This window comes from Crinia signifera, chromosome 5 (genome assembly GCF_055691185.1).
Source record: "Crinia signifera chromosome 5, ASM5569118v1, whole genome shotgun sequence".
Taxonomy (NCBI): Eukaryota; Metazoa; Chordata; class Amphibia; order Anura; family Myobatrachidae; genus Crinia; species Crinia signifera.
The window spans coordinates 318,601,249-318,627,914 of record NC_139221.1 but is presented as its reverse complement, the minus strand read 5'-3'; the positions used below and the strand labels follow the sequence as shown (position 1 = coordinate 318,627,914).

Below are 26,666 nucleotides of genomic sequence, written 5' to 3'. Positions count from 1 at the left end.
AGACTAAAAAGTTATTTTGTTAGCAAAAAAACAAATCAGCCATTTGAAGTATTTTTAAAGATCACAATATTTTTCTTTGTGACAGTAATAAACATTTTTTTTTTTAAGGGACAGGTTATTCTACATTTTCTTTTTTTTTTTTTTTATAAAATTTCCTGTCAATTTTGGCTGCAAACAATTAAGCAACCAGTTTTTTTTTCATCTGAATACCACGGCAACCGAGGGCACACGTAGTTGCGTTAAATGAAAATGGCTGCAATAGCTGCGTTCTTTTCTTCTGCCAAAATGATGTGATTAACTGGATCCGCCCCACAGTCCAGTAACAGAGTACAGAGAGCTCACGTTCTATTCACAGTTTAACCTACATACAATATTACAGATACTCAGCGCATGACTTTTATATAAAATATCTCAGCGGTAAAAGCGGGGCCCAGAATAGATTATATAAAAATGGATTTCCTCTAAAACTCCAGTAAAGATGGACAATTTTAAAACCCAACGATTCTGGCTTTTGTTACCTGTAATACACCAAACTCAAGCACCAGTGTAATCATTCATATTTATTATATTATAAATATCAAAATATTTATAATATATAGTTCTTCCATATTTACATCTATTCTTTTCTTTCTTAATCAGAGTCTCCAGGCTTCTAAAAACATCCGTAAAAAAATAAATAAAAAATAAACAGGTTTCTATTGTCGATGTCACTTTTTAAACATTTTTATTCATTTATAATATGGAATGATTAATAAAATGAGCTTTGTGACTTTTGCATTAAAAACAGTATATTGTACCATGTTGGTTGAAACACTTTGCAGGGTAAACGGTGCAGACGGGTGATCTAAAGTCTTAGTCGTCTGGCTTCCTTTCAGGCACGTCCGCCATGACCGCTATTGCGTATTGCTGAAATACTTGTAAATAAATAAAACGGTTTCTCCATGCAAAAATCTAATAGACTGGATTATGATTGGCTTATCAGAGCCAAATTTATATTTGATTATCGCACTGAAAAAAAACAGTATGAAGTCTCAGTCTGAGATAAAAAAAAATAAAAAAAATCCTGGGAAAATATAAATATTTCTACATGCAAAAAAAAAATGTGCCTAAAAAAAAAAAATTCAAAAATTTAAAAAAATAATAGTACATAAAATGAGAACGAAAGTGCACAGGAATGAGTTACAGATGTAAGAGAAAATGTAGCTTCCAATGTTTACGCTCTATTTGATGATTTAAAAAAATAAAATAATAAAAAATTCACAAAAACTGAGTGTTTCCGTTTCACTGTTTGACGTGTACGAGTTATATTTAATTCTGCATTTCTAACTAAACAAGTTACCACAAATAACAAACATCTAAGATCCGGTACGTCACGTGATCTGGGGACTGGGCTGAAGGACCCTGCAACAGCCCCGGCACAAGGGGGTTGTCCCCCAACGAGGGCAAGAGACCTCCCCCCAAGCAATGGATTTTAATACTTTCGTATCCGATTCAGTAAGCTTCTATTTAACGAACAATATACATAAAAGTCCTTTTCAACTTTGCATCTACGAATAACTTATGGTACAGTTTAAATAATACATTAAAAAAGAAAAATCCTAAACCGAAGAGTTATACGTAAGCGCACAAATTTATCGCGAGGCTTGCCGCCCCCCCAGTCTAGATTTGATCCGTGTTAAGAAACAAGTAATACTGTCTATTTCAAATAGATCTTTCTAATGGAAAAATATTCCCCTCGGGTCCTCGCAGCTGCAGAACCGCTCGACCTCAACAAAGGACCGCGGTTCTGTTCCCGCCTATCGCGCAGGATTCAAGTATTCCGGAATTGTTTCTGTGGTTGGAAAAATGCATGCATAATGTAAACAGACTAATATTGTTTAGCAGTCATTGGGTTAAATCCCATGAAATGTCATTTTTTTTTGAATATATATATGTATATTATATATATATATATATATGTATATACTTCAATAAAAGAAGCCTTTGGATAGAAATATATCTCCTTTTACTACTTGCAGCAAAGTAACAGCCTGGGCGCTGCAGTAAGTTCTGACGAAAAAATAACACAGAGCACAGAAAATACTTGATGATTTTTGTTAAAAACTATCCTGAACCCCTTATATCTGTAATAAATACACAGCTTGCTGGGTGCTTGGAGGGTGGGGTGACGGGTGGATTCCGAGTCGACGCTGGGGTCCCAACGCCGGTATCGTGTCCGGTAGGGAAGGCTGAGAAGCGACGTGTGGCCAGGGACAGAGCTTGTATAGTATAATAGTGTTAGGTAAGACGGTACACCGGCAGTACTGTAAGGGTGGGGGTGAGAGCGGCGGATCCAAGCGGTTCTCTCGGCGTCTCAGGCTACTGTAATACTGGCAAAGGCAGAAGGACATCGCACATGTACAATACACATAATGACAGTACTAGGTGAAGTGATATACAGACGCAGTACAGAATATACAGCAGTAAGCTGGCTAACAAGCTCCAGCCCGGAATCGGGATCCGCGACACTGTAAGTCCGTGTTCTATTCTGACAGGATGTGGACAAAGGACACAGGGAAGACGCCTTTCCGGTCTGGATATCCTTCGATGTGACCAATCTGGGTGAAATACAGAAACACATAAAGTATGCACCAATGAGCTGTTCGCTTACAGATCCTTTTGCTATGGATGAGGCGTTTCCCATACTAGCCAACCAGCTTCTGGTTCCCAATGGTACATTCTATAAAATGATATCTAAAATCTGATTGGTTGAGATGAGCAGTGTACGTCTCTTCTCGATGGTTTGATAAATCTTTCCCTATCCTAGCCCCGAAACTAGTAATTTCGCTAAGATGGTAGTTCTAGTGAAGAAGGGATGTTGCCAATAGCAACCAATCAGAATCTCCTTTTTATTTAGCGCCTTCTAAAAGATACTAGATAGAAAAGTGCTTCAGTGACCAACAGACCAGATATGTCAGATCTGGTTCCAGCTGAGTTATCTATATTCAGAGTCGGGGCCTGTGCACAGCATTTGAGGTGAGGTCCTATCAGTGACACCGTGACCATGTTGCTCCTATGTAACCATGGGCCTTATTCTGATCGGTGCGGCCGGATCCGAATATGCGTCCAGGACCGTGCGTGCGAAACCCCGCCTTCCATACGGATCGCCAACTCCGTCCGTACGCGGTAAGAAGCTGGCCGAACGGACCGCACGTGTATTTCTCATGAATACACCCACTCCATCTCAGGGAACCTCCCCCATCATTCGATGGTCGCAGACCATCGAATGCAGGGCCGAGTGGTCCACCAGCTCCCGCAACCTCAGACCACACGGACATTTTTCCGTGCAAAAGCAGAGATCTGGGCGGGCAGCTGACATCCGGCAATGTCTTATGTCCGCCCCCTACACGTGCGTCACGGCCGCATTACCATACGTACGCCCAGCGTTTGCATGGGAACGCCCATGAAACGCGGGCGTATGCATATGGTAATGAGCCCAAATAGCCCTTCACGCCCCTCTCCACCCCCTGTTCGGAGTGTTCACATTTCATGCGGGATTTGGGCGTACGCACCGCTCGCACATGCACAGAGACGCCTCTGCACATGCGCAGACACAAAACATCGGCGGCACGTACGCACGCGGATATTATCGTACCAACCAGAATAAGGGCCCATGTTATATCCTGGCTCCGCCACACAGCTTACTTCATATCACCTGATATTGGAGCGCTTTTATGTGTTGTTGCCCACGTTACAGCGCCATATATTCTGCTTAATGTACTGTGTGTCCCCTCCATGACTTGTTTTACATGTTGCTGCATTTATTTCCCCACTTCTGTCCATCTGTTAATCACTAGGACTGACAAAAAGCAACTTGTGTTGTACTACTGTATTTACAAAGAGTCATACTGTATACAGCAGTAATTTATAGGATCTTACTCCAAGTGGAACCACAGTTGGGGAACACAAATAAATAGAAGTTAGGGAACACATTACTGATGCACCGGTACTCCTGCGCTCCAAGGGTTTGTCTGGCCTCTCTGTAATCGTTTAGTTATGTCTATGAGGACCCTGCTTGCTGCATGTACATTTATACAGGTTATAATAATAATAATAATAATAATATTTATATAGCGCTTTTCTCCCAATAGGACTCAAAGTGCTTCACCATTGTCTTTACAGCTTATATTACAAAACAAGCTTAACAGCAGATATCAGTGAAATGCTTGAGTAAATAGGAATGTCTTTAGTCTATTTTTAAAGGATTCTACAGGGGGGGCTTCTCGCACTGTGCGAGGGAGAGAGTTCTATAGAGTTGGCGCAACAAAGTTGAAAGCTCAAAGGGACTATACCTACACGGGCTGCGCACATAACACTCACCCACCACTCCTGATCCTCTTCTCCGGTTACCACGATCACTTCTCCCTCCACGAACGTCAGCTCGTCGTCATTATCTGCCTGGCAATCGTATATCGTCTTCACTCTCTTCAGCTTGACCTTACCCTGATCACAATATAAGAAACAAATGATCAGAAAGTAATACCCCGTGTTTTGGGGTTCGTATGATTTGCCCGCAGTCAAAATACAGACAGTGAAAATGCCAACCACCTTTGCCGGACAGTCAAAATGCCGAACACGGTCAAAAAGTCGACATGTGTTTTTCTAGATTTTTGGGTGTCTATGTCAACATAGGTTGATATGGACACCATGTTAGTGTACCACGTCCTCTCGTGGTGCCCCCCTACGCTTCAGTCACTATTATATCCCCACTTTCGCAAACAAGTCCTTTGTAAAAGAAAAAAAAAATATGTGAAAACTCATGGCGACCAATCGTGGTTGACCCAACCATGGCATAGTGGCAACAGTTTTTACCCCTATATCTACCTTGGTACTAGAGATGGGATATTGGGTAACCCGATGTCGCCAGCTGGGTGACTCTACGGCATCCAGACGCAAACCATGCAGGGGTGCACATTAAAATAAAAACAGCCCCAACATCCTCTTAAACCACAGATAAGGACATAAATTAGGCGGCAAATAAAATACCCAAATGTCAACAGAGTTGAAGATGGGGGAGGTTCTCCCATTGAAACGGATTGTTCCATTTATGCTACCTATCAGAAACACTTACGCTGTTGATCTTCCGAGGGAGTGGCACGGGGGTTTCTGGAAGTGGAGGTGGTCCGTCACTGGAAGCTTCAGATGCCTGTTTCTGGACAGGCGCGTGGTCAACGGGCTGCGAGTTCTGGATCACCTCTGCCGGCTGAGCGTTCTGGTTGGCCTCTGGGGTATGCGGCTTGGCCGCAGCTTCCGGTACGGGTGCCTTCGACAACAGGTCTCCCAGGACGGGTTTAGGTGGAAGATCTTTCAGCTGTGGCTTCGGAGGTAGGTCTACCAGCTGCGGTTTCGGCGGCAGGTCTCCTATATGAGGTTTAGGAGGCAATTCTCCCGGTTTGGGCGGTAGATCTCCAACATGCGGCTTCTGCGTGAACTCAGAAGGCTGCGGTTTCGGAGGAAGATCGGCAAGTTGCGGTTTCTGAGGCAAGTCTGCCGCTTGTGGGGATTTCTGGAAAACGTCCGGTTGCTGGTTGTATTTGTCCATCGAGAGATGATGCGTTGTGTCTATTTTTCGAAGAGCCACTGAATGAGATGCAAAGAGAGAGCGTTAAATGTCGTCGTGATTACAATGGTTTCAGAGGAAGAGGATAATAAATCTGTGTGACCGATGGGTTTTATTACCATACAACTACCTACACATAAAATACCCTCAACGGTCAAAACTACCTATCAGATGACTGTGCAGTTTATGAATGTTGTTTTAAACGACCATGACGGCATGTACGGCATGATTGTGGTCACATGACTTCAATAAACTTTTACAGATGAGGTCCCTTAGATCTCTATTGCAGCGGAATTAGACGAATTCGGACCTCCGGCTTAATACTTCTCTTCAGGAGATTTAATAAAGGAGATGCCTCAAATCTTCTAAACAGTGTAGAAGATGCCCACAGCAACCGATCAACCTCTACCTATAATTTTCTAGAAATGGTTGCTATGGGCAACTCCACCAAGCTTGAGTAGGTTTAGTACATATCCCTTAATGTACCACCTGTGTTTGAGTACTGATATATACCAAATTGTAAGGCTTGGATGCTATGGGACTGATGTATGAAGCAGTGAATAAAGAAGTGGACCAGTGCAGTTGCCCATAGCAGCCAATCAGCTACAGGGAAGCAGTCCATAGAATCGTACACAGATGCCGATTGGTTGCTATTCGCAAATTTTCCAATGATAGATTTTCTCCACCGGTTTCTCTGCCTGATACATCTACCTCTGTGTCGGTTATTGCACAACAGGTGATGGCTGGGATCTAGGTGTCCGGGGTCTTGGGAAAGAGCTCTGCAAACACTGCTTAAGTTTTTCGTACATATAAGCATTCTCCCAGCACCCAAGGTATGTTTTCCTGTGGCATTAGGGAGACAAAAGGTCCAGGCCATAGCCAGAAACACACTGCTAAGCATTAGCTAATGACATCCTATTTAATTTATTTTATGGTCATTTCAAAAATGCATTCTGGGCAATATCTACTATATGTGTTCCTTAATGCCATGAGGGTGCAAATGGACAAATTGCTGCAAATCCTCATTTTTATATTTTGTTGTTGTACAACAGTATAGTTTCAAAATTGATCTAGATCAGGGCTTCTCAAACTCGGTCCTCAGTTCACGTTTTACAGGTCACCCGACAGGTGCACTCATTTCTCACGTACACATTTTAAAAGATCCACAGGTGGAGCTAATTATTTCACTTGATTCTGTGAGGAGACCTGCAACACGTGCACAGTGTGGGGTCCTGAGGACCAACTTTGAGAACCTGTGATCTAGATCATAGGTTGTCAAAATTGGTCCTCAGGATCCCAAACAGATCTGGTTTTCCAGGTTCTTTCCATGTCTCCTCCCAAGTGAAATAATTAGCTCCACTTGTGGCTCTCTTAAAATGAGAGCACCTGTGCACTTGCTGGGTGAATTGGGAAATGTGTCAGTGAGTAATGAGTACACAGGTGTACATGCTGGGTGACCTGGGAAATGTGTCAGTGAGTAATGAGTGCACCTGTGTACATGCTGGGTGACCTGGGAAATGTGTCAGTGAGTAATGAGTTCACCTGTGTACATGCTGGGTGACCTGGGAAATGTGTCAGTGAGTTATGAGTACACATGTGCTCCTGCTGGGTGACCTGGGAAATGTGTCAGTGAATAATGAGTACACCTGTGCTCCTGCTCGGTGACCTCAGAAATGTGTCAGTGAATAATGAGTACACTTGTGCACCAGCTGGGTGACCAATGAAATGTGTCAGTGAATAATGAGTACACCTGTGCTCCTGCTGGATGACCTGGGAAATGTGTCAGTGAGTCTTTCTACACCTGTGTACATGCTCGGTGACCTGGGAAATGTGTCAGTGAGTAATGAGTGCACCTGTGTACATGCTGGGTGTCCTAGGAAATGTGTCAGTGAGTAAAGAGTACACATGTGATCCTGCTTTGTGTCTTGGAAAATTTGTCAGTGAGTAATGAGTACACCGTTGCACATGCTGAGTGTCCCAGGAAATGTGTCAGTGAGTAAGAAGTACACATGTGATCCTGCTTTGTGTCCTGGGAAATGTGTCAATGAGTAAGGAGTACATATGTGCACCTGCTGGATGTCCTGGGAAATGTGTCCGTGAGTAATGACTACACATGTGCTCCTGCCAGGTGACCTGGGAGATGTGTCAGTAAGTAATGAGTACATCTGTGCACCTGCTGGGGTTCTAAACTCCCAGTTTGAGAACCACATATCTAGATTATGGATTAAAAAAAACAAAACGGAATTTACCTTTTTGAGGTAGTTTTGGCAAAACTCTGGGTCCTAATGCAGTCTTTGTAGTTCCTGTGCTACATATTGAAGAAACAAAGAAGGGACAAAATTGTTTAAACACCAAATATATTGTATAATCTCCTATGTGCAAATCAAGATGAGGATGTGTCCCTTTGTGATGTATTAGACATACCACCACCATCACAGTCTGCAATAAAGGCACTCAGCAAAACTCATGTGTGGCGGGGAAATGGGAGGGGCTTAAAAGGGGGCTGAGCTTATCCATGCTGGAGCAGCGTATAGATCGGTGGAACAAAGTGAGGTACAAGAGTGACAGTAATACATTTGTAAGTCATATACAGAAGTGTCCTCACTTAGCGCTCAGAGGGGGCTAATGGGTATTACTGAAACAAAAGTAAGAAAGGACACACGTGTACATTCGTTACGACCTCCTGGAAGGCAGCAACCTTAACCCTTTCATTGCCAACGTTGCTGTGCCGGCGTTCATCACAGCGCTGTGAGCGGCGCCAGCATTTTAAGCGGAAATTTTGAGGATATCTCGCATCAACGTTGGCACTGAAAAGGTTAAAACTTAGAGATCAAGCAAATACAAGTGCAGGAATGCAGAATCCGTGACTCAGATGGATTATGGATGACTAGTACACACGTAATGATAATGATTTGTGTGCATTACTTGTGTAACACTCACCTGGCTGAGTGCGACAGTCTTTCAAACTTATTCAGCGACCGATCTGCTGGGCTGTGGCCGGTGTCATTACCTGGAGGGGGAAACAAATGCCATCTGCAATTAGTGATTAACAAGAGGATTCTTTTAGATCACCCCTTAAATAGAGCGGACACCAGGAAAAGGAAGCGGAAGTATAAAAGGAAAGAAAAAACCGCATGCAGCCTGTTCACTGTAAAATTATGAAATCACAGCTGCGTCTTCAATAGGACGTTATACGGTGATGTGACTTATTTTACTGGGAAATCACTGTATGTGCTGCGCTGGCCTTGCAGAACGGGAGCGATCACCAGTTTACCATTATACTATGCGACCACTAGAGGTGCTCTAACACTGTGCTGGAGGTGCCCTATCTGTGGTTTACAGCTAGGTATTTCACAGTTTGGATGTTGCAGTAAGAGAGACTGGACAGAACTGTGGGACATGACAATAACAGAGACTGAAAATAGAGAATGAGCCCCAAAGCAAAAAAAAGGGGGATACTGTAGGTTATAAATATATGAAGATCTGAAAACACAGCTCCAAGATGCACAGCCTACTGCATCGCTGGACAAACCGCTCTGCAAGATATACTAACAGGACATGTTTTCCAGAACACCTAGCTGGTGCACAGTCTGTAGTCAAAACTAAATGTCACATTTCCCAGATCACCTAGCTGGTGCACAGGGGTAGCCATTACTAGCTGTCAGATTTCCCAGACCACCTAGCTGGTGCACAGGTGTCGTCATTACTGTCACATTTCCCAGACCACCTAGCTGGTGCACAGGTGTCGTCATTACTGTCACATTTCCCAGACCACCATAGCTGGTGCACAGGTGTAGTCATTACTAACTTTCACATTCCCCAGACCACCCAGCTAGTGCACAGCTGTAGTCATTACTAACTGTCACATTCCCCAGACCACCTAGCAGGTGCACAGGAGCAGTCATTACTAAGGGTTCACATTTCCGAGACCACCTAGCTGGTGCACAGGTTTTGTCATTACTGTCACATTTCCCAGACCACCTAGCTGGTGCACAGCTGTAGTCATTACTGTCACATTTCCCAAACCACCTAGCTGGTGCACAGGTGTAGTCATTACTGTCACATTTCCCAAACCACCTAGCTGGTGCACAGCTGTAGTCATTACTGTCACATTTCCCAAACCACCTAGCTGGTGCACAGGTGTAGTCATTACTGTCACATTTCCCAGACTCCCTAGCTGGTGCACAGCTGTAGTCATTACTAACTTTCACATTCCCCAGACCACCCAGCTAGTGCACAGCTGTAATCATTACTAACTGTCACATTTCCCAGACCACCTAGCTGGTGCACAGCTGTAGTCATTACTGTCACATTACCCAGATCACCCAGCTAGGGCACAGCTGTAGTCATTACTAACTGTTACATTCCCCAGACCACCCAGCTAGTGTACAGCTGTAGTCATTACTAACTGTCACATTCCCCAGAACTCCTAGCTGGTGCACAGCTGTAGTCATTACTAACTGTCAAATTTCTCAGACCACCTAGCTGGTGCACAACTGTAGTCATTACTAACTGTCACATTCCCCAGACCACCTAGCTGGTGCACAGCTGTAGTCATTACTAACTGTCACATTTTCATGGTGCATTCATTCCTAACTGACACCTTGTACAGATCCACTGGTGGCCTGGAAAACGTGACCTGTTGTTAGATCTCGAGGACCGGTTTGGCCTACTGATTAGTTATGTCCCTTCAGTATTCGGACCTCTTATTGCTACAAAATGCATTATTGGGGGATTTTATTTAAATATTAATTGTGGGATAAGAAGATCTCAGCAGAAACGAGACACATTTGTCTATGACAGTTTGCTGTTCTATGAAAGGGAGTGGGTGAGCGCACTTACCATTCCAGAACACAGATAGCCAGTACTGCGAATGACAAGTGGTCATACAGCATAGACTCTGTATATGCGCTGCCTACTAAGTGCATCCGGTATCCGCTACGTGACTCTACACATAGTACATTATACCAGAAGTAGCTTGTCCCTATCTGGTGGCTGTACAGGAGCAGGAAGTGAGAGCGACAGGAAGGCTCCCACCGCACGTAGACGGGGGACAGAAGCAGAGTGCAGGTCAGAGACACAAAGCCCAGGCTGATTCACGTTGGTGTTACAACTCACCCCAGGATACCGAGCCCCTACCATGAGGTAGCGGGCTGGGCGGATCGGAGAGAGTTCGTTTGTGTCCGGGGGGTGGGGGAGGAGCTTTCTTCTTGGACAATGTGGAGCTGCCAATGGGGGTTTGGGCATTTAGTGAGTGGTTGGAAGAAAGGCCGGATGACGCTAGAAAAGCACACAAAGACTAATGAGGTGCGAGCAGCACACCGGGCGTTATCCAGCGCTCAGACGGCAAATCTGGTACTTAACCATCAGCATTTCTCTCCATTTACTGACATCCCCAATAAATAATCTATAGCCATATACAATTCACGTAGATCAGTGACATTCAAATGTTAGGGGATGCCTGTAATTCAGTGTTAACAACAAGCTAAAAAGTATATAAAAAAAAGCATAAAAAAATAATATAAAGAGATAATATAAGAGATAAAATACCAGCCAATCAGCTTCTTCCATATTACAGGCTGTATTTGTGATATCTAGAACAAGGCACAATTAAGGGGGGATGGAATGCCGGCAGTCAGAATATCGGTAGTAGTTTCTGTCGTCATTATGATTTAAAAAGAGTAAACACAGTTGTTTGACAATAACTGGCTTCACCCAACCACTAACCACGAGTGAGAGAAAAGATTGTGCTGTATATAGCACCATTCTCATGGCAGTTAGGAGCTGATTCGCTGGTAACTGATTCGCTGGTTCCTTATCTTCATCTACTTTATCTCTCTCAAAAGCCTAGTACACAGCCCTCTAATTAAGTTATTATCTCCTGAGATTTAGGATCTAGGTACTAACAGAAACACAATAAATATCTCTATGTTTTGATAAAAAAATGTAAGTTATTTTGCACTATGGTGAAAAAAATTATATACAATTAGAATGTTAAGGTGACATACACCGGGCCATTCTAGGGAGATTTGGACCCTTTTCATCCGATTATGGCGAGAAATCGGATAAAAAGTGTAAAAATCGCATGTGTTTGGCATCAGGTCCGATCCGATGCGTGCTCCCGCGAGCATTGGTTCGGAGTCTGAAGACCGCGCGGGTAGGCGGCAGGTTTGGCTGGGAACACATACAATACATCGTATGGACCGCATATGGTGGGTGATTCGGCTTTGATCAGACGGGGCCGAATTTGATTGGCGAGAGCGAATGGATTTGGCGAGTGTGAGCCTTTCGCTCCAGAGGAGGCGGGCCGGGGCGGACACAGGGCTGGAGCAGGTGAACGCCCAGCCTTTATGGGCGTTCCCCTGGGATCGCAGGCAGGCCAATGCCTGCCCCCTTTTCGTCGGATATCGGCTGTACTGAAGGCAGGAGGATTCATTCGCAGGTGCAAGGTGCTCGCTAGACAGTGAATTATAGCGAGCCAACCTGAATCATCCCATATTGTATTGTATGCAGTCCTACCGTCCGGGAAGCTGTCGGGTGGTTCCAGGGGGATCGGTCGTGTCTTCTCCCCTAGGAGAAGTCACCCAAATGTATAGCCACCTTTAAAATCTGTTTTGACATTATCAATTACTACTATTATTATTATTCAATATGAAACTTTTACTTGGAAGGAATGGAGTTAGGTTACGGTGGTTTCTGTGAGAAAGAAAATTGAGTTACGTGAAATAAAATAATAATAGTAATAATAATAACAACTCAAATGATAAAAACTACCCGTAACTAACCGTTATCCTAATGAAGATCATATATGTAAATATCTTAGTGAACAGAGATGGCTGTACATACCTTTGCCTGTGTTCCTGGGGGGCAGCGGAGGGCCGTCCGTTATGGGAGACGTTGGTAAGTCGGTGCTGGTGGACATGAAGTTAGTGAAGGCCCCGTAAGACAGCCTCTGCTTATCCCGCGGAGTGCTGAACCCAGGCAGCGACAGCTTGTCTTGCGGAGAGATACTGGAAGAGTGGCAGAAGCTTTGGGGTCTCGGAGAACGCTCCTTCTTAATTGGACTCGGCTATTGGAGGGGTGGGGAAGCAGGAATGGGATTAGTTAGTCAGACTCACTGATCACAGGAGCAAAGCAGTCATCCAGGTAAAAGGTCTGTAATAGGCCAACAAGGTCCGATTGATCTTTACACATATTGGCCTCTTGCTTCAATTTAGCCATTTTGTACAAAAGAACCCAACAGAAACCATTTTCCTGGTATTCAATGATGGAAAACACAATTCCCCGAATGAATGGGAATGCCTAAATCAGGCATGTCCAAACTATGGCCCTCCAGCTGTTGTGAAACTACAAGTCCCATCATGCCTTGCGACAGTTTTGCTATTAGGGTATGTTAAAACTATGGCAAGGCATGCTGGGATGTGTAGTTTTACAACAGCTGGAGGGCCACAGTTTAGACATGCCTGGCCTAAATAATATAAGATCCGCCCTGAGGCCCAGCCGATGCCAATACAGTATCTCATGTAGCTATAAAATTATTCATGTTCACTATCGGGTGACCGACCCCTATTGGTGTGAAAGCTCTTCTACAGGTTCTACCACTTACTTGGCCTAGTCGCACCCCCGCCTGCCCGTAGAATCTATACTAAATAAAAGCCCCTAACACCTACTTGGCCTAGCCGCGTCCCCGTCTGTGCTTAGGGGCATTTATTTATTATAGGTTCTAACATTGGCCTAGCCGTGCCCCCGCCTGCCCTTAGAATCTATACTAAATAAAAGCCCCTAACACCTACTTGGCCTAGCCACGTCCCCGCCTGCCCTTAGGGGCTTTTATTTAGTATAGATTCTAACACCTACTTGGCCTAGCCGCGCCCCCGCCTGCCCTTAGGGGCTTTTATTTAGTATAGATTCTAACACCTACTTGGCCTAGCCGCGCCCCCGCCCCCCCTTAGGGGCTTTTATTTAGTATAGATTCTAACACTTACTTGGCCTAGCCGCGCCCCGGCCTGCCCTTAGGGGCTTTTATTTAGTATAGATTCTAACACCTACTTGGCCTAGCCGCGCCCCCGCCTGCCCTTAGGGGCTTTTATTTAGTATAGATTCTAACACCTACTTGGCCTAGCCGTGCCCCCGCCTGCCCTTAGGGGCTTTTATTTAGTATAGATTCTAACACCTATTTGGCCTAGCCGCGCCCCCGCCTGCCCTTAGGGGCTTTTATGTAGTATAGATTCTAACACTTATTGGCCTAGCCACGTCCCCGCCTGCCCTTAGGGGCTTTTATTTAGTATAGATTCTAACACCTACTTGGCCTAGCCGCGCCCCCACCTGCCCTTAGGGGCTTTCATCTAGTATAGATTCTAACACTTATTTGCATAGCCGCGCCCCTGCCTGCCCTTAGGGGCTTTTATTTAGTATATATTTTAACACTTATTGTCCTACCCGAGCCCCCGCCTGCCCTTAGGGGCTTTTATTTAGTATAGGTTCTTTGCATTTGCTGTCTACATATTAGAATGGGCACCAAGACCTGGATAAATGTATATAATATGTCAGTATTGGGGCCGATAAAGTCCCACCTGAGGAGGACACCGGGCTGGGGTGGGGTTGGCTGCATTTTTGGCCCAAACTTGTGCTAAGGACCTCAATTGCATTCCATGTTAAATTGCAGAGTTTGTTATAATTGTTGTGATTACCACTGTTCTTAGAGGCCAATTCAGGTCACTCAGCTCACCGGGTGCCTGAGACGCCACCTGTCGGAATGCCTGCCCCCCCCCCGGCACCGGTTCTCCTCGTTAGCGTGTGAGGGGGTGTGTAACGAAGACACATCCCCTCGCATGTCTCCGCTGCAGGAGAAATCATTCGATGGTCACCGATAAACTAATTATTACGCCTGGCTTCGCAAATATGTTATTTGTGAACGGACGGCTGATTTCCTGTGACGGCAGACATCGGCCCACCTGCGTACCCATGGGATGCCCGTTCCCATAAGAAATCCCTGTATTTGCCGCCGTCATACATCAATCTTCCTGGAGAGTACAGGAAGCGTATAGACTTTACCTTGTCATCTAAATCGTCGTCACTTTCATCAATCTCTTCCGGTCGAAGGTTCCAGTCATACTCCACGTGGAGGTGTGGGTTCAGCTTGCCGGCCATGGATTGAGAGAGCTTCAAAGGAAATGAAACACCATAACAAAAAGGTGCAGGAGTACAGGAAAAGAAGGCGGGGACATCTGAGCACATAGATCTATGAGAATTACCACCTTATTACACTGGGATGATATGAGCCATTTAACCACTGTGCTGGAACAAGTTAGTAAATGTCCATGAACTGAATTTGGTGATACATGGGCAGTAACCAATGCTGGTGGCGAGCTGTGACAACTGACCCCCTGCATACGCCGATTCCCCCTCGCTCCAAAAACGAGGAAGAATCGGCATATGCGATGATCGCTTGTTTTCAGCGATCCCCACCGTTTAACCCCATTGAATACACCCCATTGTGAAATACTGGCTTCCTAATTATGTATGACTGTCCTATAATCATTTTCTACCTGGCACCCAGCCATTGTTGGGCATCACTGTTGGTTTACTGGGTAGTATTATGGCCGCACAGGCTAAAGGTCTTGAGTTTAATTCCTGACCAAACCAATCTGTGTATAGTCTGTATGTTCTCCTTGTGTTTGCATGGGATCCTCCAGGCGCTCCAAATTCCTCCTATACTCTAAAAACATACTAGGAGGATAATTGGATTACGATTAATAAAAAATGAACCCCAGAGTGTGTGTGTGTGTGTGTGTGTGTATGTATGTGTGTCCATGTGATGGGGAATATACAGTAGTGCTGTCAGCTCACCTATCAGTTACGCCCTGCTATATATGTGTGTGGGACACGGAGTTATATTAATAGGATTGATCCCTATAATGTGTACCACACATTACGGATATTACAAGAGACACGGGTAGATTTCTGAACATGGCAATATCGGTTCTCCCATATCAGCGACCGCTTCACCACATTACCGCGGTGAAATGGTTCCTCTCTTCGGCAGCACGTAATATATTTGCTGCAACCGATACAGGAGTGCGTTATCTTACCCTTATGGGGATATGCGGCCTCCCACATCGGCTATATGTAACGTCTGTATTAGAGTGCAGCTGATTCCAATTGTAAAGCGCAACAGAATATGCTGCGCTATATAAGGAACTGTACGCTGGGAGTGACGTCAGAAAGATAGAACAATAAAGTTTATTGACACTAGACCAAAAAAAAAAAAAAACAACTGCTGATAGGAGACCAGGGATAGGCCCTGTAACACTGTTTTCTTTGTACCCGCATCGCGGAATTATTACATCAGAAGTGCTATCAGCGGCACTTAATGTATGCGCATAGCACATGGACCCCGTCCCCCCCGGATCCCGTCCCCCGCCGGATCATAAAGCTACCCCACAGTTCTGCAGTGCGACCACTCCCACAGCTCACCAGTTCCTCGCACTGAGCCACCTTCAGTCTCTTTGCGGTGTCATAGGCAGTTTCACCCAGCTGGTTTGCTGCAAGAGAGAGCGTCACACAATGAGAATATACATGGTATATATATATATATATATATATATATATATATATATATATATATATATAAAACAAAGTTTATTACAGGGATTGCGCAACCCCCTCCCCAAATCTAACCTTTTTTCCTATGTTAAAAAAAATTGTACACAAGGAGAGAGTAATAATCATCTTATTTTTAATTAATCAGCTCCTAACTGTCAAGTTACAGACTGGTGGGCACATATATTAAGCCTGGGGAAGTGATAAAGCGCTGCGGAATATGTATGCGCTATATAAAAAACTGCTAATGAATAAAAAAAAAAACTGTCATTTTTCAAACACATCTGATTGGCTGGTGTGTTATCACCGCTTTATCACTTCACCGGGCTTAAAACAACTGCCACTGGATTTGAAAAATGAGTTAGGATGCTGATTGGCTGCTGCCACCTTCCACTTTATCACTTCATCAACAAGTCTGCCCCTTTATCTCTCTACCCGATGCTTGATACATCTGCCCCGGATCTTCTATAAACATCCCATACATCAGAACGGCCTCTGTCTATCACATGAACAGATACTGTGCCCCAGAGAGGCAGGTACAAGACTTACCCAGGTCAATAGTTGGTTTTCCCCTCAGAAGCAGTTTCAAACATTCAGGCTTATTATATATACAGCAGTAGTGCAGGGCCGTGTTGCCTTTTCCTGTCGGCTTATCTAAGTTTCCACTGAGGAAAGAGAGACGAGGAGAGAGAGTGAGTAGCCCATCCAGTGGCACCAATGTGTCACTCAATAATAGTGCTGGGGCTGCAGGCCCTTCCAGATGCCTTACAGAATTGGCTATAGGAGCTATGGGCAGTAAAGTCTGATACAGGGTAATATACACTCATTACGCAGAAGAGAGAGAAATGGCCAATAATCAATCAACATAAAATAACACTGAAGTCTGTCATTAACAGTCGCAGTGCCCGCAATACCCCTGACAGCCCTGCAGTAGACAGCCCTATAGATGCCCTAAAGATGTACAGTATATGAAAGGCTACCCTCATCAGCTCATACAAGGCCAGACACCTTTATCCTCATCAGCTGGCAGCCGGCTCGAGATTATGAGACAGTACGGCAGCGAGGTGACACTGAGAACCGAAGCAAGACGTCAAGAGACAGCTTTGCTAAAAGTCATGATGCAGGTGTGTCCCTGTGCATCATCGCTGCAGTAACGCTCAACAGCCCCTCGTAGTGCTCCGGGCCCCTCGACACTCAACTAGCGTCTAGTTCTAGTGCCATTTTCCCCCACACCAGGAACAGGACGCACTGGGAGATCGCTGATTAATGTGGTATGTGACACTTGTATATTGGTGTGCCACTAAGGACCTTAGTCGGTTCGCACGGGGCCGATGTTTTGTCTTTGCCCATACGCATATCTGCGCATCTGCATGCGCTGAGTGCGCACAGCCACGGCGAATAAACTGTTTGCTGGGTGCACGCGCCCATCCTTGAGAGCAGACTGGAGCAGTGGTGTAGGCCATTAGCATATTGGAACGCTGGACGTTCTCATGGTAATGGGTCTATGACGCGGGTGCGGGTAACGGGCAGCTGACATCACCGGATGTCAAAGAGAAGCCCGCCGCTAGCAGAGCTGCACAGGACCTGGTGGCTCAGCGACAGCCGGTATCTACTGGATATGTATGAGGACTGGATATGTATGAGGACACATCTGTAGTCTTCCGAAGATGTGAACGTTTTCCTTACATCCCTTTCAGCTCTTGTAAAAAAACGTAGGGAACAGAAGTGTAGTTTTACTTTTCTACACTCTCCTCAGACCCCAGCAGATAGGTCTGGTATATTTTGTCAACAGTTAGAATGTCAACACTGGTAACCCTGCGGCTGGTGTTCCGATAATGACGGGCCAGAATCACTTCCAAAGAAGGGGATGGACACTGCAGTACAGTATGCACAGGATTTTGCTTGGATGCTTGCTAGAACGGTGATGTAGCAACATATAATAGTGCTGCAGAGCAATAATCACACACTGATGACATGAGGACACGATGATACCCACCAGTTTTGTACCAGGAAGTCAACTAAGGGAAGGGTTGTCTGGTCAGCAGTGCGCACCGCAAAGTGTAGGGCTGTCTCACCTGGCTCCTGCAGAACACAAGACAAGCTCAGTATATGCAATTTGTATATCATCTACATGGATGTCAGCATTTGAGGACCTGGATAGTACAGAATGGTCATTGCTTGGCTACGTGGATCTATGCTGAGAGTCCGCAATAAACTGTGCACAGGAGGTATCAAGTTTTTCGTGAAATACTTTGAATTATTATTATGATCCCGTAAGGATGCAGATGGGGTACATTCAATTAAAGTCGGATCCACTCCGACATTCATTTGTCGGAATGGATCAGACATGCCATATTAAACCCAGCCAGTGCCGGGCTCAGGTGAGCGACGGAGAAGGTGGCCGGAGGAGGACAGGAGGAGGGACGGCGAAGATGGCCGGGTGAGCGACGCAATGAGGCTGCGGAAGGTGGACGGTGCTGGGTGAGCTGCTGCTGCTCACCTGGCACCGCCCTCCCTGAATCAATCCGACTTATTTTTAACCCCTTGAGTGGTATGCCGCAGCGGGCTGTCCAAGAAAATTTCCGGGCATACCACAAACATGAAATAGGTGTGTGCCAGTGGTGTTCAGGTGTGCACCACCTCTTGAGCCCCTCGTTGCGCCCCCCAGTGCCCCCAATCACCGTGCACCTGTCACTGTGCTCCGGCGATCGTACGCCGGAGCTCTTCTAAAAAGCCTCTAGCTCTTCCCGCAGTCTCTAACCACCTGTCATTTTGCAGCAATGACGTAGGCGGCAGGCTCGGGGTTGTTCGGGGCGGCTTGGGGGGACTCGGGAGCACTCAGGCGCCAGGGGAGCTCCGGCGTACTAGGTGGGGGGGGGGCCCTAATGACCTGTGGTGGGTTTTTTACTGGGACAGGACAAACCTGCCCTGGTAGGTTTGTCCTGCCCCAGCAAAACCAACCACTCAAGGGGTTAAAGGTCGGATTGAGATTGTCGGGAGTTGGTTTAAAACCTGTCAGATTTGGCTGCGTTTCGGACAAAAGCGTGTGGATCCGTGGCTATTCAGCCTTTATTTCTGACCTATTGAAGTCCTAAGCTACCATCTTTCCAACAAGACCCATTAGGTGCACAGTCATGAATCACATGTTAGGATTCTTCTCTCTTTATGGGGTTATATTACTGTAACATAATATATATGTTTAACGCACTCAATCTCACGTTATTGTCATACCAGGGCAGAGCAGGTAGACCTAAAGGGCACATCAGCAGCTGACATTCATTCCTAACTGATTGAGGTGTGTGGGGATAACATCATCTCCCGGGAACAGGTCTGGCTTTGGTGCGCGGCTGGTGCTGGACGAGCTTCGCCAGCCGGATCGCTGCTTCACTTGCACATTTTGCTGCCGTTATTAAATGCCGTGCACCAAACCCATTCAGCTGAAATGCCTGATCCCTCCATTCACCAGTGTTCTGCTAAGAGGAACCTATTGAGTAAACTGGGAATTTATCTACACATGGAAATATCCCCAGTACCTGTCCAGATTCTAACAGTGGTTCCATAAGCTCTACTCCTTCTGCATAGACTTGTATTAGTGCAAGTAAGTCCCTAGATTTCACAGCCTCAAGCAGCTCGCTCAGCTTCTCAGCCGCAGAAGAGCACAGCTTCCTGGAGAACTTGTGTTCAATGTATTTCGCCATGATGTACTCTTTACGTGCAGTCCTGGGGAGCACAATACAGACATACATACATTAGACACCCAGATTACAGTGAGCAGACAACAAACAGATGACGGCACCAGCCAATCAGCTCCTAACTCAATTTACATATTGGAGCTGATTGGCTGGAGATTTATCACCTTGCACATAACAATTTTTATGGGGATTCTCCAAGCGTCATACATTTACCCCTATGTGTCAACAGGTTCTGAATGTCGACAGCTGCCAGAATGCTGAAACAGATGTTAATTTAACAATGACATTGACTGAGTTTGACATGGTTAAAATGTTGACATCAGAATGTCGACATCTGGTGTATTGCTTATTTCAGCTTAGCCATCAACAACAAAACCATATAACAACATTCTGAATGTGTACATATCAGTTGCTTTACGGCAGGTCTGGCCAACCTGCTGTGAAACGCCACTTCCCAGCATGCCCTGCCAAGGTTTGAAACCCCCCCCCCCCCCACTATCAAAAAAAGATAATGTTTCTGAATGAAATCGAAGGTACCCCGGTGATGTCACTGGTCGCTAGAGAATGGGTGTGGTTGCAGTCACATGGGAGTGTGTGATGGGAGGACGCTATGCAGCATTCGCAGGTTACTTACATATCGCTGGAGGGGGCAGGCTTAGGTGACAGAGTGGGTAGATTCCCTTCCATAATTTCATTGAAACTATTGTTTCCTACATTCTTGGCCAGCTGTAAAAAAAAAAAAAAAGAGGTGATTAGGTACGCGCAGGATTGGTTACCAGCAACACACGTCTATCTACACCCTTCAGTAACCAATCAGATCGTCGCTGTTAAAGTACACTTTTCTCTACACTGATAAAAGAGAATCTATGACAGGCTGTTATGGGTCTGCTTATTGAAGCAAGGTTCATGCACCCTGACTAACTGCGTAGTATAATGTATCATACAGTAAGCAGCAACCAGTATAAAGCCGCAGCACATTACTAGCTGTAAGTGCAGGACAATGAGACTGAGCACTGATAGCTGTAAGTACAGGACAATGAGACTGAGCACTGATAGCTGTAAGTACAGGACAATGAGACTGAGCGCTGATAGCTGTAAGTACAGGACAATGAGACTGAGCGCTGATAGCTGTTAGTACAGGACAATGAGACTGAGCGCTGATAGCTGTAAGTACAGGACAATGAGACTGAGCGCTGATAGCTGTAAGTGCAGGACAATAAGACTGAGCGCTGATAGCTGTAAGTACAGGACAATGAGACTGAGCGCTGATAGCTGTAAGTACAGGACAATGAGACTGAGCACTGATAGCTGTAAGTACAGGACAATGAGACTGAGCGCTGATAGCTGTAAGTACAGGACAATGAGACTGAGCGCTGATAGCTGTAAGTACAGGACAATGAGACTGAGCGCTGATAGCTGTAAGTACAGGACAATGAGACTGAGCGCCTACAGCTGTTAGTACAGGACAATGAGACTGAGCGCTGATAGCTGTAAGTGCAGGACAATGAGACTGAGCGCTGATAGCTGTAAGTACAGGACAATGAGACTGAGCGCCTACAGCTGTTAGTACAGGACAATGAGACTGAGCGCTGATAGCTGTAAGTACAGGACAATGAGACTGAGCGCTGATAGCTGTAAGTACAGGACAATGAGACTGAGCGCTGATAGCTGTAAGTACAGGACAATGAGACTGAGCACTGATAGCTGTAAGTACAGGACAATGAGACTGAGCGCTGATAGCTGTAAGTACAGGACAATGAGACTGAGCGCTGATAGCTGTAAGTACAGGACAATGAGACTGAGCGCTGATAGCTGTAAGTACAGGACAATGAGACTGAGCGCCTACAGCTGTTAGTACAGGACAATGAGACTGAGCGCTGATAGCTGTAAGTGCAGGACAATGAGACTGAGCGCTGATAGCTGTAAGTACAGGACAATGAGACTGAGCACTGATAGCTGTAAGTACAGGACAATGAGACTGAGCACTGATAGCTGTAAGTACAGGACAATGAGACTGAGCGCCTACAGCTGTTAGTACAGGACAATGAGACTGAGCGCTGATAGCTGTAAGTGCAGGACAATGAGACTGAGCGCTGATAGCTGTAAGTGCAGGACAATGAGACTGAGCACTGATAGCTGTAAGTGCAGGACAATGAGACGGAGCGCTGATAGCTGTAAGTACAGGACAATGAGACTGAGCGCTGATAGCTGTAAGTGCAGGACAATGAGACTGAGCGCCTACAGCTGTTAGTACAGGACAATGAGACTGAGCGCTGATAGCTGTAAGTACAGGACAATGAGACTGAGCGCTGATAGCTGTAAGTACAGGACAATGAGACTGAGACCAGATAGCTGTAAGTACAGGACAATGAGACTGAGCGCTGATAACTGTAAGTACAGGACAATGAGACTGAGCGCTGATAGATGTAAGTACATGGCAATGTGACTGAGCGCTGATAGCTGTAAGTACAGGACAATGAGACTGAGCACCTACAGCTGTTAGTACAGGACAATGAGACTGAGCGCTGATAGCTGTAAGTACAGGACAATGAGACTGAGCGCTGATAGCTGTAAGTACAGGACAATGAGACTGAGCACTGATAACTGTAAGTACAGGACAATAAGACTGAGCACTGATAACTATTATAATACTCTTGTTGCAGACAAATCTCTGGCTTATATAGAGGTATGTACAGTAAATAGAGAACTAAAATAACACTCACCAAGAGTTCAGAAGTTCCTAATTTGTCTAATTCCAGAGACTGGATCCTGGAGATGTGAACCCCCATTTCCCTATGTATCCCAGAACATTCTATACAAGTTAAGATCCCCAAGTTGGTAGACAGCCATGTTGGATCTGTGAAAGCAAATGGTAAAAGTTGAATAAAAGAAACAGGACTCTGAAAAGAACAGGTCTGATAAAGTGCTCTGCCCGTTCCCTACCACATACGTACAATACTGTCCTAACTTAGAGACTTGGGCAACAGTACTATAACAGGTCCTTTGACGCTGCAGCATAAGAGGGCAGTAAATGTGCCGGATCATTACGGTCTGTTGCCTGTAGGGGACAGCAGAGGATGCACTACTAGCACTTGGATCACTGATTCCCCTGATTGTATCGCTGCTATTGGTATATGTCCGTTACCATGTGGAGTTAGCAAAACCAGAAAACCTGTGCAATACTAGGTACACAAGCAATTTCCCTAGCCTACATCACTCAGCGCAAGAACTAAAGCCCAGTACACACACATCAATTTGCTTTTGATTTGATGTTAGATTCGATTTTCTATTAGATCTGGCATTAGATCTTTCCATTCGATTTGGCATTAGATCTCTACTTTTGCATTAGATATCGAATTTGATATAGAATTTGATATACATTCATGGTACATTGTACACATTCGATTTACTAGATCCGTTTCGAGATTTCCTTGGCTGCATAGAGGATTTTTTTGTTCGATTTGGCGAAAACGGGAGCGCGCATCGAATCGAATTTAGATCGAAAGGAACAACAAACGAAACGATTTCTTACAGGATTCGATCTGATTTTGCTCCTATAAGCAAAATCGAATCGAAAATGGCCAAAAATCCAAACGTGTGTACGGCCCTTCAGCCTCCATTAATGCGAATTATTAACTATATAGTGGGTACACACTGAACGTTATGATCAATGATTACGTGTATATGCCCCTTAACAGAACAGGCTTCAGAACAGACAGTAAAACCAAAATTACTGCAGCGATAATTAAATCACCAGAGTTCAAGCACGGACATCACTAAAACTTGGGACTGATAGTGTGCCTTAAATACTAAAGTTGGGAATAACTGGTTTATAACAACTGTGTAACAAATAGAATGGCTCAGATTAAGCAATAGCAAACAAATAAGGAATGTTCTAATGACAAACTTGTCCAGCAGGGGGCAGCACAACTCTGCATATGGTTCACCCTCAACCAGCTGTATGTACAGAAGCGTTCTGTTCTGGTTAATGGCTTCTGGGGTAAATGTCTGACGCTTGGAGAAGTGTTATCTATCCCCATAAAGAATGTTATGTGCACGGTGATAATGCACCAGCCAATCAGCTCCGATATGTAAATGAACAGTTAGAAGCTGATTGGCTGGTGCATTATACCCTTGCACAGAACATTCTTTATATATTTACCCCTTGATTACAGGAGGCTTCCAGCATATAAAAATAATATAAATGTGACAACAGAGGTCGCACAGTGTCACATTGGGGCCTATCGTGGCCTATGCTCTGTTGTAGTTGTATCCAATGGGAGAGCACAGCATTGTACAAAGCCACAATCTTCCTGAAATTAATTATTGGAAGTCTGTTATATTTCCCAACTACATTTCCGCAGTTTAAAGACTAGAGCATGCGACAAGTGATGTGACGCTGTATGGAATGTGACATAACAACCGTCACGTTGGATTGCCGCCATTGACACAGACCGCGCAGTCGGCGGCGTGAATACACACACCCATACCGACCATACGCTGGGATAATTATACTTATTACGGTTACCTGAATGGCGAGTGAGGGATTATACATTCTAGGTAAATGCTAACGAGGCACTATGGTTACCTGTGTGCGTTAAGAGCTAATTATGTTCAAGAACATCCTTAATTAATGTCATTATCTATTTTATATATTGTAAAGGTGCAAACAATGGTTGCTGTGGAGTTTATGCACCGGTCACTTTGCCGGGTTTTGCAAATAATTGGGGATAATTATATGACTAATTATTATTCTTAACGTTTCGTTATCTAATGCCGGCATAGCCTGCGGCACTTTACAAGAGGGGGTAATGATCGGATGCAGTTACAGAAGATGCCCTAATAACAGGAGATTATATTACAGAAGCCTTAAAAACAGATTCAGTTGGGACAACTTTTATTTCTCTGCTGTAACATTAATAGTGAACGGACACAAATTATTCCGACGTTTGTCCAAAATCTCTAGGACATAGACCAGTGGTTCTCAAACTCAGTTCTCAGTCCCCTGGCAGGTGCACAAGTGTCTGCAGTACACATTTTAAAAGACCCACAGATGGAGAGAATTATTTCACTTGCGATGCTGAGGACCTGGAAAACGCAAACTGTTTGAGATCCTGTCGATGGAGTTTGAGAACCTTGGGGCAGGTGTATTACGCCTAGTGAAGTGATAAAGTTATAGGTGAGAACGCACCAGCCTTTGGTTAAAAAATGGCAGTTAGGAGTTTATTGGCTGGTGCATTATTACCTTCCTTTTTATCTCCACTTTTCACCGCTTATTCCATTTGTCCCGTTTTGCCCAGTACACACTATACGATATGTAGCGCAGCTGATATCATTAACGATATCAGCGGTGCCGCGAAACAAATGATCCATGGGTTAAACAGTCAACGATATTGTTCAGTGACGTCGCTGCGACCCCCCGAAACATGCAGAAAACTGATGATATTGTCATATTTGAATGTACAGTATGTTCAGACGATAGGTGTTATCATTAATGACCCGCGGGAGTGCGCATCATTAACGATATAGTGGGCACAAACTGAGTGTGAGCGCCTACGTCATGTGTAGACAAACCCAGCCCTGCCAACAGTTTTCCACAGCACTTAGCTGGTGCACAGGTGTAGTCATTACTCGCTGACACAATTTAAAAGACCCAGAGGAGGAGTTAATTACTTTACTTGTGATTCTGAGAGGAGACCTGAAAAACGTTAGCTGCCGGTAGTTCTCGGCTGGAGTTGACCATCATTCTGTGTCACTTGTGATTTTGAGAATTTTCGCAAAGTTACAGCTGCCGGTGGTAGGTAGCGCGGGGTGGGCAGCACAAAGAAAGGCCATTGTAACTCTCTTGCGTAAACCAACTGAATTGGGAAGCTGAACTAATGGCGTAACAGGGATGGGAGTAGGGATGCCAATCCTGGGACATTTATCCAAACCCGGGATTCGGAATTGAAAAATACTCATTCCCGGAATGCCATAATTAAAAAAAAAATCCTGCCGATCCCTGATTTGGCCGCCTTAGACGGGCTTATGCGGATGATTTTCTCCCTACCCCATCCCTGATTTCTCCTCCGTCTCTTACTCCACAGATTCCAATAATGGTCTCCATTCAGGAACAGAAACGCTGGTCTGTGCGCACATGGCCTTGCTTGTTTACTGATCACACGTAAGAGCAGGCCATTACAGCACCTCCATCAGTAATCTCCGGAAGCGCAGCTAATAGCCACTGATGTTTAAGGAGTTTAATCGTGACAGTAACAGTTCCTGAAAGCCAGACGCAGCATTGACTGAGTGTTAAATGGCAATTTATCACTGTCAGGTGGACAAATCAATCCTGAACACATGGCGCTTTAAACAATGCATTTTAATTACTCCCTTTAGCCACTTAGTAGGTGCAGTCCGAGCTGCAATTGGCTGCCAGATGCACATCATATAGCAGGGGAATAACTCACCCCCTAAGGTTTAAAATTAGGGTGCACAGTCCAGCAAAGAGCTGAACCTTGTGAATCAGAGAACAATCAGAGTATTGGAGAAAGAAAAGCAGGACAATATGATATATTATATAATGTTATATAACTGGGGTTCTCAAACTCGGTCCCCGGGACCCCACACAGTTCCCGTTATCCAGGTCATCCGACAGGTGCATTCATTACTGACTGACACATTTTAAAAGAACCACAGGTGGAGCTAATTATTTCACTTGTGATTCTGTGAGGAGACCTGCAAAACATGCACCGGGTCCTGAGGACCGAGTTTGAGAATCTGTGTTATATAAC

At 45.0% G+C, this 26,666-nt stretch overlaps 1 protein-coding gene across 7 annotated transcripts in view; it reads right to left on the bottom strand.

Annotated features, from left to right (window-relative positions):
• Window positions 1-692: 692 nt before the first annotated feature.
• Window positions 693-26,666, bottom strand: part of ASAP1 (ArfGAP with SH3 domain, ankyrin repeat and PH domain 1) — a 258,811-nt gene continuing 232,837 nt past the window's right edge. For 5 of the 7 annotated variants that reach the window (XM_083144874.1, XM_083144872.1, XM_083144876.1 and 2 more), the window contains 14 exons: window positions 22,617-22,750; window positions 20,528-20,619; window positions 19,735-19,921; window positions 18,198-18,283; window positions 16,751-16,866; window positions 16,076-16,143; window positions 14,654-14,761; window positions 12,446-12,668; window positions 10,718-10,879; window positions 8,540-8,609; window positions 7,849-7,907; window positions 5,111-5,619; window positions 4,360-4,482; window positions 693-2,597 (listed from right to left, as the gene is read on the bottom strand). In XM_083144874.1, the coding sequence (XP_083001000.1) occupies window positions 2,523-2,597; window positions 4,360-4,482; window positions 5,111-5,619; window positions 7,849-7,907; window positions 8,540-8,609; window positions 10,718-10,879; window positions 12,446-12,668; window positions 14,654-14,761; window positions 16,076-16,143; window positions 16,751-16,866; window positions 18,198-18,283; window positions 19,735-19,921; window positions 20,528-20,619; window positions 22,617-22,750 (2,012 nt within the window). In that variant the 3' untranslated portion in view covers window positions 693-2,522. The remainder of the gene's footprint in view (window positions 2,598-4,359; window positions 4,483-5,110; window positions 5,620-7,848; window positions 7,908-8,539; window positions 8,610-10,717; window positions 10,880-12,445; window positions 12,669-14,653; window positions 14,762-16,075; window positions 16,144-16,750; window positions 16,867-18,197; window positions 18,284-19,734; window positions 19,922-20,527; window positions 20,620-22,616; window positions 22,751-26,666) is intronic. The other 2 variants (XM_083144878.1, XM_083144879.1) reach the window with 1 other exon arrangement.